At 43.8% G+C, this 18,443-nt stretch overlaps 1 protein-coding gene across 3 annotated transcripts in view; it reads right to left on the bottom strand.

The window, feature by feature from the left end:
• The window catches only part of LOC125452668 (cytochrome b5 reductase 4), a 105,100-nt gene extending 86,957 nt beyond the window's left edge, over positions 1-18,143 (bottom strand). For 2 of the 3 annotated variants that reach the window (XM_048531337.2, XM_048531338.2), the window contains exons 1-2: positions 17,917-18,143; positions 3,945-4,098 (exon numbers count right to left, since the gene is read on the bottom strand). In XM_048531337.2, the coding sequence (XP_048387294.2) occupies positions 3,945-4,098; positions 17,917-17,988 (226 nt within the window). In that variant the 5' untranslated portion in view covers positions 17,989-18,143. The remainder of the gene's footprint in view (positions 1-3,944; positions 4,099-17,916) is intronic. The other variant, XM_059645263.1, reaches the window with a different exon arrangement.
• Positions 18,144-18,443: the final 300 nt, after the last annotated feature.

Below are 18,443 nucleotides of genomic sequence, written 5' to 3'. Positions count from 1 at the left end.
AGTAAGAGTAACCATGAGTGAAATCTTGTTGAGGCACTGGAATCCAATCTGCCAGGTGCTGATCAGGCAAGAGACTCTTTCCTCTTCCAGGAAAGTCTCACTGAATCCAATCATGCCAATTATGCAGTGAGGCTACTGGTGGACATCCCCGAGAATCAAGACCCAGGGGATCGGAGTTTCACACAGCAAGAGGTACCTGCCCATCAGAGGTTAATAGCCCGTGCTCTGCAGCACTATTAAGGAACCGATGGGTTCCAAGCTTATCCCCTCTAGCAACGGAAGATTTCATCCAATTAATTTGTTGGATTATCCAAAAACATCCAATTGATTTACCTATAGTAGGAACTGAAGATGGGTCCAGACCCAACACATCAGCTTGCCTGCTCCTCTGATGCTGCTTGGCCTGCTGTGTTCATCCAGCATCTGCAGTTCCCATTATCAGCTCTACACCTGGTTGTCTTATAATTAATTCACCAATTCTTTTAGGGCAAGAACACTGCAGTCCTTACCTAGTCTTGCCTATCACTGACTCTAGTCTCACATCGATGTGGATGATGTCTTACTTCTGCTGAAGAGTCAGAGAAAGTCCCTCAGCTTGATCAAAGACTATGAGGGATAGTACAGTGTTTGAGTAGTCAACCCACCACCAACTTCTTAGCACCTAGGATGAGAAACAAGCATCAAACCTGCTGGTGACTCCCACATGTCAACAGAAAATAAAATGCTTTAAAAATGCCAGGAATACATCAAAATGTAAAGAATAGGAATAAAAAAGAATGGGATTGAGTAAAAAAACTGCAAGAATGAAAATTATAAACACTGCAAGTGAAAATGAAATTCCAAATTAGGAATGGAATTGAAACAAACAGAAATGCTGGGAACTGGGTTTGGTAAAAATAGATAAGCTTCAAATAGTATTAAAAGTACATGCTGGAAGTAGCAGTAAGCTAATAGTGCACATAAGGACTTAAATGAAAATGCAAGAGCAAACCAGGAACAAACTTGTACTTAGATTTGTCACTAGGAACAGGACAGCACCTCGAGCCTGTTCCGCAATTAAATGGGATCATAACTGATTCACCATTCCTCAAGTCCACTTTCCTGCCCTTTCCTGTAACCCTTGATTTCCCTACTGATCATGAATGTATCAATCTCAGTCTAAAATACACAAAAGGACTCTTCCCCCAAAGCTTTCTGTGACATGGAGTTCCGAAGATTTTCAACCTTTTGAGAAAAGAAAGTCCTCCTCATCTCAGTCTAAAATTGGTGCCATTTATTACGAAATGGTGCCCTCTGACCTAAGGCTTTCCCACGAGGCGAAACATCCTCTCAGCATTTACCCTGTCAAGCCCCTTAAGAATCCTATATGCTTCAATGAGATCATCTCTCATTCTTCTAAACTCCATTGAGTACAGTCTGAACCTTAATAATCTTTGATCATAAGACAGCTCCTCTGCACCAGGGATCACCCTAGTGCAGCTTCTCTGAACTGATTCAAATTACATGATATCTTTCCCTAAATAAAGCAAACTAAAACTGCTCACAGTACTCCAGATAATATCTCACTGGCACCCTGTACAGTTGCAGTAAGACTTCCTTATTCTTATACCCCAGGCCTCTTGAAATAAGGGCCAACATTCCATTAGGTTTCCCGATTACCCACTCTCTGTATGGTAGCTTTCTGTGCTTCATGCACAAGTACCTCCAGACGTTTGTTTCACAGCTTTTTGCGGCTTCTCTGTTCAAATAATATTCTGTTCTATAGCTCTTCCTTCCAAAATGAACAACTTCATGTTTTCCCACATTATACTCCATCTGCCAACATTTTACCCACTTACCTAACAATATCACACTGTAAACTGTTTGTATCCCCCTTACAACCTGTCTTTCCACCGAATTTGGAGTCATCTGCAAGTTCAACTACATTCACTTCCTTCAAGTCGTTTTTGCCCACTGAAAAAGAACCCCTCATCACAATTCACTGTCTCCTGCTCATGAGCCAATTCTCAATCCATGCCAACATACAACCTCCATCACCCTGGGTTCTGATCTTATGATTTAACCTTTTGTAAGACACCTGGTCGAACTTAAACACAAAAACATTGTAAATTTAAACATTGTTCAAATTCTAGGAGTCAGATTAAAAGAAATACAATCTAACTGTTCTGATTTTATTGCCAAATAGCTAAATGTGGTCAGACTGATATTTAGCCAAAATTATATCCTAAGGGCAAGAATGGCAAAGTGGATAATTATGCTTCTTTTTGTATCTCAGAATTGTTACAGTGCAGGAGACCATTCAACCTGTTCTCTTACACCTGTTCTTCAAACTAACGTCATTACTTAATGCCAATCTACCATTTTTCTCCATAACTTTGCACACTAATTCTATCCAAATAATCATAGATATCATAGAATCCCCACAGTGTGGAAACAGGCCCTTTGACTCAACAAGTCCACACCAACCCTCAGAGCATACCACCCAGACTTATATCCCCTTATAACCCACCCAGTCTACACATCCCTCAACACTACAGGCAGTTTAGCATTACCAATCCACCAAATCTGCACATCTTTGGACTGTAGGAAGAAACCGGAGCACCTGGACAAAATCCACACAGATACAGGGAGAATGTGCAAACTCCACACAGACTCGAGTGGAATCGAGCCCCTCGTCTCTGCTGATGCAAGGGAGCAGTGCTAACCGCTGAGCCACTGTACCCATATTATGGGATCACTGGCCATGAGGAAGAGAACAGTTGAATGTCTTAATGGAACCTGCCTTCATCACACTTTTAAGCAGTGTATTCCATACCCTATCTACTTGCTGATTTTTTCCCCCCCCCTCACATCACTCTTGCTTCTTTTGGATATCAATTTAAATGTATGCCCTCTTGCTCTTGTTCCTTTTACAAAGGGTAAAGCTGTTCCCACATCTGCTCTGTCCAGACAACTCATGGTTTTGGTATCTACTGAATCTCCTCTCAGCCTTCTTCTCTCAAAGGAGAACAGTTCCAACTTATTCAATCTTTCCTCATAACTAAAGTTTCTCATTCTGGGAGCCTGTCTTGAAGATTACTTTTGCATATCTCCAATGTATTCACATCTTTGCTACAATGTGGCATCCACAACAGTATACAATACTCCAGCTTAATTTTAACAAGAGTCTTATGCAAGTTCACATCTCCTTGCTCTTGTATTCTACGCCCCTATTAATAAAAGCCAAGAACACTGTGCATTTTATTAATTGCGCTTTGACTTGTCTCTGCTACAAACCTGCCTGCAGACCGCAAGTTATCCATTGACCATTACTGTTTGTTATCACTCACCTAATTTTGTTGCTATTGTCTCTTTTATACCATCACCTGTAAGCTCACGTGGCCAAACATTCAGAATTCACAATATAACAAAATTTATTGGCACTTAGCCGTGTTCAGATGAATTAAGAAATTTAGAATGGCATTGGAGTATGAGGATTAACATAAAAGACCTATTCACATTGATGTCCCCTCAGACCTCAGTTCAATTATCCAGGTTATTGGGGCTGGAGTTACATATGGGGCAGAAGGAGAAGGCAGCAACATCTTCCTCTCAAGAAGGCATTGGTGAAACTATCAGTTTTTTTTACATAATACAACAGGCAAATAGTTACTGTTGGTAATATAAACTACCAATTAGAATAGTAAATGCTTACCAGCTCATAGATTTACTATTTACTCAAACAGTCATGGTTTTGCCAAAAGACCCATTTCCAACGTGTTGGATTGTTATCTAGTTGGATCAGTCTAGAACTAAAATTGTGAATTTATCAAAAACATTTTCACTGTTTTTCGTTTTAAAGTGAAAACAAGGCCATTAAACAGTCCTGTTCATCATCTTCAATTCCAAGACTGATAACTTAACTTACATCTCTTATGTTTTGGCTGTCAACCATCCTGCCCTACCTCTGATACACATCCAGCAGTCAGTCTTCTTATTGTGTTTAGCAAGTTCTTCCTCCGTTACCACAATAAGCCTCCCACACAATCCTGTCATATCCTGTCCGCTCTTTGTCAGACGGATCCAGTCCATCAGACTTCGACCTGGTTTCAGCTGCACCTTTTGGAGATGAAGATCACCAATTAATAAAGGAATTGTAGAAATGGCACTTAGCTTCACCTGAAAGTTTAAATACTTAACAAGTTTAATATGTAGAAACAGGACATATCCATGGAATTAATTAATGTGATATTTATATGATATAATTTCTGTTAGGATCAGCAACTTGTTAAGCCATCTCCAATAATGATACGAAAAGCAAGTTGCAGTCAATTGTTGAAGTGCATTATATACATCCTTTAATACATATAAAACTTGAGATTTCAAATCAGCGTTGGAAATACACAGGCTGTAACAGATGAATTCAAAAATGAAAGTCTGCAAAATGCCCGTGAAAATTCAACCAGAGTTAACCAGTTTGAGAAAGTTCATGTGGCAGGTGGTTGGAAGTAGCAGAATCTGAAAGGTGTTGATCATCCAGTCACAGGTCATATCACTCCTGGACTTGGTGTGCGAAAGTGAGACACAGTAGCAAACTTATGAGAGAAACAGCCTGTGATTGAAAGAGCTGCAAGCAGTGGGATCATAAGTGCTGGTGCATCGGACTGAACACCAGAGTAGCGATGGTGGGAGATTGCAAAGAAAAAAGCCTGATGGCGACTGGGGGAATGAGAGGGTACAGGGGGGTTGATAGACAGCTGAAGAGGCAAACATGATTCTGCAGCAGGGGGCAAGAGGCTGCTGGGTAAACAGCAAGTGGAAGGGAGTGGGGCAAGGCTGCCTCGCAAGGGAGGAGTGGAAGTTGGGTTTTAGAATCCTAGCAAATGCACAAAGGAGATGTATCATATCAGGGAAGATTCCCTTGATGTGCATAGAGCAGTGCTAAAGGAGGAAATCTCCTTCCTTGTGGCTTTTTCAATTCAAATGGGGATTTTAAAAAGAAAACATGTTTCCCACTTCAATCCATCTTCCAATGTCCAGCATATTATGGAAATTAAGGCCCTTAATTGGGCAGTTAAGAGCATTAGAATGCAACTTAGTAGGCATCCTGCCCAATTACAGAATCATGGAGAATGGGATGGGAGGTGGACAGGAAGACAATGGACTAATTATCTGCTGGGTATATATGCAACATATTTCACGTGCCTCCCTGACTGCTCATGAAAATACCTCCAGCCAAGCCCATAAAGTTCACCACAGGAAAGACTTCGGCAAGTTTGAAATTCTCTTCTGCAAACAGCAACTCATGTGAGAACGATATCAATGCAGATCAACATATGAACTTAAACCTGAAAGAGATCTGAAATACAGTAAAAAGGGTAGTAATTGCTGGTAAATATGTTCCATCTTTAGACATATGTATTTTGAAAAAAACTTAAATGTTAACATGCATTGTCGTGTAGTGACTATTTAAATACTGTGGCATTTTGAAAATGAATGTTTGCCCATCTGCTGTGACTTTAATTTTAATGGAAGATTGATAAAATCTGATGATATTGATTAATTCTTGGCGTCACACAGAAGCATAATTACAAGCACCCCATGTGTCAATACAAATCTAATAAATGATGATAGTACACGACTGCACCGTGTTGCAAAGAAGTTAGTGAGAATGAAGAAAGAACCTTGGAAAATCAAACAGTAGTTCTCAAAAGCAAAAAATCCAACAGGAACCTTGAATTTTAAAAAAAATCAGCCTGTTTCTGATGATCTCACAGTTCAATTCAGATGTTACAATTCAACTCGGACGTAATCATTTCATTTGTTCCCTTGCCATTTATCTAGCATTACTTCATACTCAAATTGGTAGATCATAAGCCTAAGAAAATTTATTTATAACACACAATAGTGTTTTGATTAAACGACATCCAGTCAGAGACATAGAGTCTGGAAACAGACTCTTCGGTCTAAACAATCCCTCCAGAAGATAATCCCAAACTAAATTAGTCCCACCTGCCTGTTCCTGGCCCATATCCCTCCAAACCTTTCCTTTTCAATGTACTTGTCCAAATGTCCTTTAAATGTCATAATTGTACCTACATCCACCACTTCCTCAGGAAGTTCATTCCCCACATGAACCACTGAATAAAATATCTGCCCCTTTTTTTTTAAAACAATCTCCCTTCTTACCGTAAAAAGATGCCCCCTTCACTTTAAATTCCCCATTTTAGGAACAAGACCCATCACCTCTACCTATGCCCCTCGTTATTTTATAAACTTCTATAAGGTCACCTCTCAACCTCCTACGCTTCAGCGAAAAAAGTCCCAGCCTAACCAGAGTTTCTTTATAATTCAAACCTTCCACACTCAGCAAGATCCTAGTAAATCTCTTCTAAATCATCTCCAGCTTAATAATATCCTTCTTGTCACTGGGTGACTAGAACTGGACACAGTATTCCAGAAGAGGCTTCACCAATACCCTGTACAATCACAATGACTTCCCAACTCCTATACTCAAAAGGACTGAGCACTGAAGGCAGGTGTGCCAATTGTCTTTTTAACCACCCTGTTTATATGCGACAAACTTCAAAGAATTATGAGCTTGCACTGCTAGGTCGCTCTGTCTACAACATTATCTAAGGCCCTACAATTACTCCTATAAGCCCTACCCTTGTTGTTGTACCGGCATGCAATCCCTCACATTTATCCAGATTGAACTCTGCCTGCCATCTTTCAGTCCACTGACCCTTTTGATCACTTTGTAATCTTAGAAAACCTTCTTCACTATCAATTATACCACCAATTTAGGCGTCATCTGCAAACTTACTAACTATGCCTTCTATGCTGTCATCCAAATCATTTATATAAATGACAAACAAAAGAGGACCCAGAACTGATACCTGTGGAACACCACTAGTGACAGGCCTCTAGTCCAAAAAGCAACCATCCACCACCACACTATCTCCTGCCATTAGGTCAGTTGTCTATCTAATTGCCAAGCTCACCCTGTATCCCGTGAGACTTAACTTTATTAATTTGTCTACCATGTGGAACCTTGTCAAAGGCTTTACAAAAGTCCAAGTAAACAACTTCTCCTGCTCTGGCCCTTACCAATCTTTTTGGTAACTTACTCAAAAAAAAACTCAATCAAGTTTGAGAGACACAACCTTCCTCGCACAAAACCATGCTAACTATCCTTAATTTCTGCCTCTCCAAATGTCCATAAATCCCATCTTTTATAATCACCTCCAACAATTTACTCACAACCGATGTATCAGTTTTGATCACTGAAAGAGGAGTGCCATAAAAAAGAAGAAAAAGATGCTGGAATAGGCCATTTGGCCTTTTAAGCGTGCTCTGCCACACATTGTAATGATGACTGAACTCCTACTTCAATTCCATATTTCCACATATTCCCATATCCCTAGAATCCCTTAATATCATTTTAGCATCCAAAAATCTATCAATCTGAGTCTTGAATATACTCAAGATCTGAGCACAGAATTCCAAAGATCTTCAAATAAAGAAACTCCATCTCAATTCAGTCTTATATAATTGTTATACTGTAACGTCTTATATTGGACCTGAGAGTCATCACTCTAGATTTCCAGACCAGATGAAACATCCTTCCATTCCAACATTGCCCTGTCAAGCCTCTTTACAATTTGATATGTTCTACAGCATTCTAATTTTGCTAAATTTCATGTAATATGGCCCCAGGGTCTTTTATTTCTCATCATGTAGTGATCTCCACAGACCAGAAATTTACTGAACTTTCAAGGCATTCCTTCTAAATCAAGTACAACCTTAAGTTAAAAAGCCCCAAAATTACACCATTCTCCACATACAGTATGGTCTCACAAAAAATTCTATACAATTTCAACATTCTCATATTCTAATCCCTGTATAATAAAAATTAACATAAAAGTTGCCTTCAAAATTGCTTGCTATACTTGCAGTTTTATCTTCTGTGGTTCACGTGGACACATGGGGCATGAATATCCCAGCGTTTGTAATGTATTACGACTTTCATTTTTCCTTTCAAAGTGGATAAATTCACACTTCCGAACACTATAATCCAACTGTCATGTTTTGCCCACTCACTCAACCTGGGTATAAAGTAACCTTAGTTTTTTCCAGACTGGGGGGGGCTCTTCTCTCAATACAGACATAACTGGTGGTGGTTTAACCTGAGGGTTACCATGCCTCAGGTGGGATAAGAGGTCGAGGAAGAAAATTCTTCATGGTAACCTCAGCCAGCATGGGAATTGAACCATCACTGTTGGCATCAATCTGCTTTGCTTTCCAGCCAACTGAGCTAGCTGACCCCCTCTCCCACCACCCCACAAATCTGGGTAAAAGAGGGCCTCAATTCTTCAAGGACTGTGATTAACATGAGATACTGTGTCCATGCTGTTCCTCAATGATATCACTAGAAGTAGTTCTATACAAATTTATTTTCCCCTCAGACACATCTTCAGCCTCTCTGACCCTCCTCTCAACTTAATTTCCCACCTACTTGATGTCATAAACATCCCAAAGCATTTCATAGGAGCATATAGTGTTACAAACACCAGAAAGAGTAATAAGGAAAAATTTCAGAGCTTAGAATCTTGCCAAAGACAGAATATTTAAAATTAGGGGTATGGAAGAGGCAACAATTAAGAGTACTGCTGAGATTTTTCAAATGACCAATTGAGCTGTAACTAAAGCTAACTGGATATTATGCTGTACTTATTCATCCATTCACTATAAGTTCAAGGACATTATTTTCTCAATATATAGGCCGCTAAATTGGAAAGACAGTGCCTAATTTTGATCACTTCAAGTGGTGGATCATATACTGAAAAGGCAACAGGAAAACTACAAAAACAATTTCAGGATTAAATAATCTCAGCTACTTGAATAGGTTCAAGGACCTTTGTCTTTACAGCCACATTGATTCTGAGGTGAACAAATGAAGGTCCGTAACATAATCAAAGGCCTGGATAGTTGCTAAGTTATTTCAGTTAACACACTGTTTTAACTGTTGTTCCTTAGTCACCTGTTCAAAAAACACTACTAGATTCATCAGGCATGACCTACCTGTCATGAATCCATGCTAGCTCTCCCTGATTAACTGAAAATTTGGAGGTGTTCAGTTCCCCTATCCTTGATAATAGACACAAAACAATTTCCTAGTCAGAGATGGTTAGGCTAATTGCTCTTCAATTCCATTGATTTCCTCATCATAAATGTTTTCCTTACATTAATAGTGGGTTGGGAAATAAAATTAATCTTTTGATTCTGAGATTAGAGTCCTCAATCTAAATAAGAAAAACTACAATGGTGTGAGGCATGAGTTGGCTATAATGGATTGTTACTGAAAGGAACAGCAGTGGATAGGCAATTGCAAACATTCAAGGAGCAAATGTGTGAACTACAAAAATTGTTTTTTCCTGGCATGGCCAAGGATACAAAGAGGATGATGGTCAAACCTTGTCTTTCAAGGGAAATGGGAAACAACCTTACATCCAAAAAAGAGGCACACAAATTGACTGGAAAATAGCAACAGACCTGGAGGATTGGAAATAGTTTAGAAGTCAAAAGGAGGACAAAGGGACTGATTAAGAAGAGGAAAGTATATAGAGTATGGAGTAAACTTGTGGGAAACCTAAGAACTGACTGTAGAAATTTCCAAACGTTAACAGACAAAGATTGGTGAAAACTAACATATGTCCCTTGCAGTAAGAAACAGGAATTTATAACAGCGAAACAAAGAAATGGCTAATGAACCAAATTCATGAAAGTAGACACAAATAATGCAACAGAAATTTCAGGGAACACAGGCTTTGGCTAAGGGAGGAGCTGAAGCAAATTTGCATTCGTAGAGAAATGGTGTTGAAGAAATTGATGGGATTGAAGGTTGATAAATCTTCACGGCCTGATAACCTACATCGCATAGTGTTTAAGAAAGTGGCTGTACGGATAGTAGATTCATTGGTGGTTACCTTCCAAGATTTCTTAGAAACTGGAACAGCTCCTACAGATTAGAGGGTAGATACTTTAAATGTCACTATTTAAAAAGGGAGCTGGAGAGTAAACAGGGAAGTATAGGCCAGTCAGCGTGATGTCAGTGATGGAGAAGATGCAAGACTCCATTATCAGATCAGCACACTTAGAAAACAGTAGCATCAGACTATAAGATAATAAAATGTGAGGCTGGATGAACACAGCAGGCCAAGTAGCATCTCAGGAGCACAAAAGCTGACATTTCGGGCCTAGACCCTTCATCAAAGAGGGGGATGGGGAGAGGGAACTGGAATAAATAGGGAGAGAGGGGGAGGCGGACCGAAGATGGAGAGTAAAGAAGATAGGTGGAGAGAGTATAGGTGGGGAGGTAGGGAGGGGATAGGTCAGTCCAGGGAAGACGGACAGGTCAAGGAGGTGGGATGAGGTTATTAGGTAGATGGGGGTGCGGCTTGGGGTGGGAGGAAGGGATGGGTGAGAGGAAGAACCGGTTAGGGAGGCAGAGACAGGTTGGACTGGTTTTGGGATGCAGTGGGTGGGGAGAGCTGGGCTGGTTGTGTGGTGCAGTGGGGGGAGGGGACGAACTGGGCTGGTTTAGGGATGCAGTAGGGGAAGGGGAGATTTTGAAACTGGTGAAGTCCACATTGATACCATTAGGCTGCAGGGTTCCCAGGCGGAATATGAGTTGCTGTTCCTGCAACCTTCGGGTGGCATCATTGTGGCAGTGCAGGAGGCCCATGATGGACATGTCATCTAGAGAATGGGAGGGGGAGTGGAAATGGTTTGCGACTGGGAGGTGCAGTTGTTTGTTGCGAACTGAGCGGAGGTGTTCTGCAAAGCGGTCTCCAAGCCTCCGCTTGGTTTCCCCAATGTAGAGGAAGCCGCACCGGGTACAATGGATGCAGTATACCACATTGGCAGATGTGCAGGTGAACCTCTGCTTAATGTGGAATGTCATCTTGGGGCCTGGGATAGGGGTGAGGGAGGTGGTGTGGGGGCAAGTGTAGCATTTCCTGCGGTTGCAGGGCAAGGTGCCGGGTGTGGTGGGGTTGGAGGGCAGTGTGGAGCGAACAAGGGAGTCACGGAGAGAGTGGTCTCTCCGGAAAGCAGACAGGGGTGGGGATGGAAAAATGTCTTGGGTGGTGGGGTCGGATTGTAAATGGCGAAAGTGTCGGAGGATGATGCGTTGTATCCGGAGGGTGGTAGGGTGGTGTGTGAGAATGAGGGGGATCCTCTTAGGGCGGTTGTGGCGGGGGCGGGGTGTGAGGGATGTATTGCGGGAAATACGGGAGACGCGGTCAAGGGCGTTCTCGATCACTGTGGGGGGAAAGTTGCGGTCCTTAAAGAACTTGGACATCTGGGATGTGCGGGAGTGGAATGTCTTATCGTGGGAGCAGATGCGGCGGAGGCGGAGGAATCAGGAATAGGGGATGGAATTTTTGCAGGAGGGTGGGTGGGAGGAGGTGTATTCTAGGTAGCTGTGGGAGTCGTTGGGCTTGAAATGGACATCAGTTACAAGCTGGTTGCCTGAGATGGAGACCGAGAGGTCCAAGAAGGTGAGGGATGTGCTGGAGATGGCCCAGGTGAACTGAAGGTTGGGGTGGAAGGTGTTGGTGAAGTGGATGAACTGTTCGAGCTCCTCTGGGGAGCAAGAGGTGGTGCCGATACAGTCATCAATGTACCGGAGGAAGAGGTGGGGTTTGGGGCCTGTGTAGGTGCGGAAGAGGGACTGTTCCACGTAACCTACAAAGAGGCAGGCATAGCTGGGGCCCATGCGGGTGCCCATGGCCACCCCCTTAGTCTGTAGGAAGTGGGAGGAGTCAAAAGAGAAGTTGTTGAGGGTGAGGACGAGTTCAGCTAGGCGGATGAGAGTGTCGGTCATCCCACCTCCTTGATACCTACTAACCTCATCCCACCTCCTTGACCTGTCCGTCTTCCCTGGACTGACCTATCCCCTCCCTACCTCCCCACCTATACTCTCTCCACCTATCTTCTTTGTCCTCCATCTTCGGTCCGCCTCCCCCTCTCTCCCTATTTATTCCAGTTCCCTCTCCCCATTCCCCTCTCTGATGAAGGGTCTAGGCCCGAAACGTCAGCTTTTGTGCTCCTGAGATGCTGCTTGGCCTGCTGTGTTCAGCCAGCCTCACATTTTATTATCTTGGAATTCTCCAGCATCTGCAGTTCCCATTATCTCTGCATCAGACTATAACTCAGTTTTTTGGGAGTTTCAGAAGGAATTTGACGCAGTCCCACATAGGAGATTGATGTATAAAATTAAAGTGTATGAGGTTAGGGGGTAGTATACTGAGATGGATGGAAAATTGGTTAGCAGAGAGGAAATGAAGAGTAGGAATGATTGGGTCTTTTTCTGAATGGCAGGTAGTGACTAGTGGGATACCAATATACCTCTGTGACTTAGATGAGGGAACTAAATGTAATATCTGAAAATTTGATTTTTCGTAGTTTTTCACATAGATTTAAGGGGTTATTTCAGAATGCATGGGTCCCTGACTAATAAATGTACAACTTTCAAACACCTGTACTCACAAATGTGATCTCATATAGCGTTGTAATTTAAAAGGTCTGACATATATGAATGTTTCCTGTACTGACAAATGGCTATTTATGTTGTTTTACACTCCCATTTGTGCGCAAATCAACTTTTGAAGAGACTACTACTTATTGTAAAGAAAAATTCTAAAGGGTGGACCCATCATCAGCGCTTACATGAAGAAATTAGGGGCAACATCAAACTTTATGTTGGTTCAGGGATTAGCACTGCTGCCTCACAGTGGCAGGGACGCAGGTTCAATTCTAGTCTTGGGTATCTGTGTGGAATTTCCACATTTTCCCCCCCGTGTTTCTTCCCAGATCCTAAAGATGTGCAGGTTAGGTGGAGAGGCCATCTAAATTGCCACAGTGTCCAGGAACGTGCAGGCTAGGTGGGTTAGTCATGGTAAATTTGGGGTTATGGGGATGGGGAGGCCTCGGTAGGATGCTTTTTTGCCATTATTCACAGCACAAATTACTTCAAAGAGCTCCAGAAAATTGGACAAACATGATTTCCCTTTGTCAAAACTATGCTGGCTCTGCTTGATTGGATTTCATTTTTCATGATGTTAATTCTCTTTGGCACTAAGACAAAAAAGATGGAGGATTGGTATAGATTCATCAGGCTAAACAAACTCTTTCTGCACTGTAGGATTCTATGACTAAAGGAAAAAAAGTGCAACTAAGAGTGACAGGTCAGTTGATTGGCAGAGAATGGTTAACAGCTTAAATCAGAACGAAGAAATTAAGGGTATAAGAGGACGCTAGCTAGGAATGTTAAAACTGATTGCAAGAGTAAAAGATAATGAAATGTGAGGCTGGATGAACACAGCAGGACCAGCAGCATCTCAGGAGCACAAAAGCTGATGTTTCGGGCCTAGACTCTTCATCAGAGAGGGGGATGGGGTGAGGGTTCTGGAATAAAATAGGGAGAGGCGGACCGAAGGTGGAGAAAAAAGATAGGTGGAGAGGAGAGTATAGGTGGGGAGGTAGGGAGGGGATAGGTCAGTCCAGGGAAGACGGACAGGTCAAGGAGGCGGGATGAGGTTAGTAGGTAGGAGATGGAGGTGCGGCTTGAGGTGGGAGGAAGGGATGGGTGAGAGGAACAACAGGTTAGGGAGGCAGAGCAAGGTTGGACTGGTTTTGGGACACAGTGGGTGGAGGGGAAGAGCTGGGCTGGTTGTGTGGTGCAGTGGGGGGAGGGGAGATTTTGAAACTGGTGAAGTCCACATTGATAGCATTGGGCTGCAGGGTTCCCAAGCGGAATATGAGTTACGTGCTGTGTTCATCCAGCCTCATGTTTCATTATCTTGGATTCTCCAGCATCTGCAGTTCCCATTATCACTGATGCAAGAGTTTAAGATTGTTTGAAGAGAAGAGTAAGAAAAATGAGATAACAAGGTGCAGAACTGATGAACACAGCAGGCCAAGCAGCATCAGAGGAACAGGAAGGTTGACATTTCAGGCCTAGGCCATTTCTGAATAAAAGTCTACGCATGAAACGTCAGCCTTCCAGCTCCTCTAATGCTGCTTGGCCTGCTGCCTTCATCCAGCTCTGCACCTTGTTATCTCAGATTCTCCAGCACCTGCAGTTCCTACTATCTCAGCAAGAAAAGTGAGGCCATTTATTCAAAACAAGAGGGAAGCAGAAAGCAAGAAACTACAGGCAACTTAACATGTGTCATAGGTAAACGTTAAAAGCTATTATTAAACACATTACAACAGGGCATTTGGATAAGTTCTAGGTAATCAAGCAGAACCAGCATAGTTTTGACAAAGGGAAATCATGTTTATCCAATTTGCTGGAACTCTTTGGAGTAATTTGTGCTGTGGATAATGGAGGACCAGTGCATGTATTGTACTTGGATTTACAGAAGGCAGTTGTAAAGGTGTCTCATCAAAAGGTTATTGAGGAAAACAAAACCTTACTGGTGTTGGGGTATCAGAGTGGTGTCAAAAGATGATTGGCTGGCTAATTACAGGAAAAGGGTAGGAATAAGTGGGTCTTTTTCAGGTCCGCAAGATATTACGAGTGGTGTGCCGCATGTATTCGTGCTGGGCCTCAACTCTTCACAATTCATAAAAATGATTTGGGCATGGGAACAAAGGGACCAAAATTTTCAAAGTACACAATGCTCTTCCATGTTCTGAAAAAGATTCATGTTAGACTCGAAACATTAATTTTGGTTCTCTCGCCACAGATACTACCAGACCTGCTGAGTTTCTCCAGCCCATTTTATTTTTATTTCAAAATTACAACATCTGCAGTACTTTGTTTCCATTATTATGATTCTTTGCAATGTAACTTTTGAACAGCAGCCAATAAAAACCCTGCCAAGCAGTACGCATTTGTCACAGGGCATCTGAAACAGGCAATGACAACTGAAGTAAGGTTTGGCATCAGTGTCAACTGCGGTATGACATGAGCAGCCTAATTTTATGGTTAGCTTGCCACTAACCTCAAAGCGAGCCACAAAGATCTAATGACCTGTAAAACGGATTTCATTTTTCATGATGTTAATTCTCTTTGGTGCTAAGACAAAAAAATGCAGCAACAATTGCATTATTACGATTAAAAGGAGGAGATCAACCTTCATTCAATGAGAACTGAAGGAGGGCACATCACAAGCAACCTAGACAGTATTGTGTCAATCTGGAGAAGCCACAACACAAGATTATTTGCATGCCAAGCCACAGAAGCAGCGTGCAATAGACAAGGCTAACTGATTCCACAATCTCAATCAGATTCTAGCCCAGCTGTACTGCCATATCCTAGCAGAAACAAACCATATAGCTTTATCAGAGATAGTAGAAACTGCCGATGCTGGAGTCCAAGATAACAAGGTGCAGAGCTGGATGAACACAGCAGGCCAGGCAGCATCACAGGAGCAGGAAAGCTGACATTTTGGGTCTGGACCCTTCTTCAGAAATGGGGGGTGAGGGGAAGGGGACTCTGAAATAAATGGGGGGGGGGAAGAAACAATGATGATGAAAGGTGGATAGAGAAGCAGGTAGGTGGACAGAAGACAGTCAGGTCAAGAAGGTGGGATTGGAGCCAGTAAAAGGTGACTGTAGATAGAGAGTTGGGATGGACATTGGTCAGGAGGGATGGAGGAAGGGGCCGGTAGGTAGGAGGAAAGATGGACAGGTCAAAGAGGTGGGGATGAGGCTTGTAGGTAGGAAGACAGGGTGAGGGTTGGTCAGTGAGGTGGGAGGAGGGGATAGGTGGGAGAAAAGACAGACAGGTCAAGGAGGCGGGGACGAGCTGGGCTGGTCTTGGGATGAGGTCGGGGAGGGTGGGAGGACGATTTTGAAGTTTGTGAAGTCCACATCAAGACCATTGGGCTGCAGGGTTCCCACGTGGAATACACGTCCTCTCACCCACCTTCCTGCAAGAATGCCATCCCCTATTCCCAATTCCTTCACCTCTGCCACATCTGCTCCCAAAGTTGAGGGCATTCCACTCCTGGACATCCCAGATGTCTTCATTTTTCAAGGACCACAATTTCCCCTAAAGTGGTCGTAAACACCCTCTCATGTTTCCTGCAACTCATCCCTCACACCTTTTCCCCACAATAAAAACAAAGAATTCCCCTTGCCCTCACATATCACCCCACCATCCTCTGGATTCAATGCATAATCTTCTGCCACTTGTGCCACCTGCAATCTGACCCCAGTACCAAAGATATTTTTCCCTCCCCACCCTTATCTGCCTCCCAGAGGGACCGCCTGCTCCATGACTCCCTAGACCCACTACCCCTGCCACTTTTCCCTGAAATCGCAGGAAGTGCTACACCTGCCCCTCACCCCCTTCCCAGACCCCAAGAAAACCTTCAGCATTAGCAGACGTATAGGTGAACATCTGTCTAACGTGGTACATTGTATCCACTGTAACCCGACGTGGCCTCCTCTATATCAGGGAAACCAGGCGGAGGCTTGGAGACCACTTTGTGGGGCACCTACGCTCGGTTCATGACAAAACGACTGCACCTCCCAGTCATGAACCACTTCAACTCCCCCTCTCACTCCTTGGATGACATGTCCATCCTAGGCCTCCTCCAGAACCACAAGGATGCCACCCAAAAGCTGGAGTAACGGCATCTCATGTTCCGCTTGGGAACCCTGCAGCCCAACAGTCTCAATGTAGGCTTCACAAGCTTCAAAATCTCCCCATCCCCCGATCTCATCCCAAAGACCAGCCGAGCCCATTCCTGCCTCATCTCCCACCACTTTTTGCACATCACTGACCAACCCCCATCCCCACCACCTTGACCTGTCCTTCTTCCCTCCCACCTACCCACCCCTCCCAACTGACCAACCCCCATCCCAACTCCCTACCTACGGTCACCTTTACTGGCTCCATCTCTGCCTCCTTGACCTGTTTGTCTTCTCTCCATCTATCTACTCCTCTATCCACCTTCCATCATCGCCTCCCCCTGTCTATTGATTTGAGTCCCCTTCCCCATTTCTGAAGAAGGGTCTAGACCCAAAATGTCAGCTTTCCTGCTCCGTTCATCCAGCTCAACACCCTTGTTATCATACAGCTTTATCAGCTCGTTCCACCATTCAACACAAACAAATATCAAAAAGAGAACAACTTATGGACTTCCACATTTCATTTCATTTCTCACGTGAATTCTCGTTGTCAATGACAGTGGGAATTTTCTGACAATTTTTGACATCTTTAATACCGTTAAAACCACAAAACCAGGTGAGTGAAATAGAGATAATGGGAACTGCAGATCCTGGAGAATCCGAGACAAAGTGTGAAGCTGGATGAACACAGCAGGCCAAGCAGCATCTTAGGAGCACAAGGAGGGTCTAGGCCCAAAACGTCAGCTTGTTGTCTCTGGTGAGTGAAATATGTGCAATGAATGCTGGCCTTGCCAGCGGAAGGTATTATGCACAGCAAGTTCCACCTGAAAGAGGAAGTGCCTAACAACTTGCCAAAACATGGTATTTGTAACAATGTCAATGCTCATTGCTTCGGCACAGTAGTTTCCTTTAAGAATACGTTTGATGTTATTTCCAGCGTTCATGAGTGCGATGTTAACCACAGCAAACCCGAAGAGTTTGTAACTGGAGATTGCTACTTTCACTTCCTGTTTAAATGTAACATTGAGATTTCGCATTTATTATTAGCCCTGCCCACTGGGTGAGGGAGACTCCGAGAATGGAACTGTCCACACGGCGCAATGTGAGAGCAAGTTTTCCTTTTCGTTTCGCAAGCTCCTCTCCAGTCGTCGCGCGATCCCACGGAATGAGCGTCACGTGACAGCGCGGACCCGTTTGATTGACAGCCCCCACCCCGGGTCCGGGGCCCCAGGTCCCGTCACTCAGACCCAGCCTGACTCCGCTGTGGCCCCTAAATTCACCCACCTTCTTCCGGCCGCCCACCGAGACCCGCTGCTGGGAACGGGGCGCGGGGAACTGCGGCGCGGATTTCGACATCTCCGACCCCTCCAGTAATGCCTTCGATCGCCCGAAAAGGAGCCGGGGAACAGCAGTCCGGAGTTCAGCCGTTCTGGTCGGCGGCTCCCTACTGCCCGGGGCCGGCGTTCAAAACGCGGCTAGGGCCCTGGTTTTCACTGAGCATGCGCCCTGCCGAACAGCATCACGGAAGTTGTAGTCACACGTACGCACTGCCTTGTAGAATGTTTCCGGCCGTGAAAGAGGTTGCGGGAGAATCCGAGGTAACGAAGTGTGGAGCTGGATGACCACAGCAGGCCAAGCAGTATCTACTGAGCCTGTGGTGGTGGAACCGGTCACGTTTTTTTTTCATCCCTACAGCTTCGCTAGGGAAAATACTCCAACTAACTATGAAAGCCTCAATTGCCCTTCATCCACGTTACATTCCAGGTGTCAACCATTGGACAAAGTCAAGTCACACGAAACGTTTGTTTGAA

This window comes from Stegostoma tigrinum, chromosome 4 (assembly GCF_030684315.1).
Source record: "Stegostoma tigrinum isolate sSteTig4 chromosome 4, sSteTig4.hap1, whole genome shotgun sequence".
Lineage (NCBI taxonomy): Eukaryota > Metazoa > Chordata > Chondrichthyes > Orectolobiformes > Stegostomatidae > Stegostoma > Stegostoma tigrinum.
Note: the sequence above shows the minus strand (reverse complement) of the source record. Positions and strands in the feature narration are given on the sequence as shown.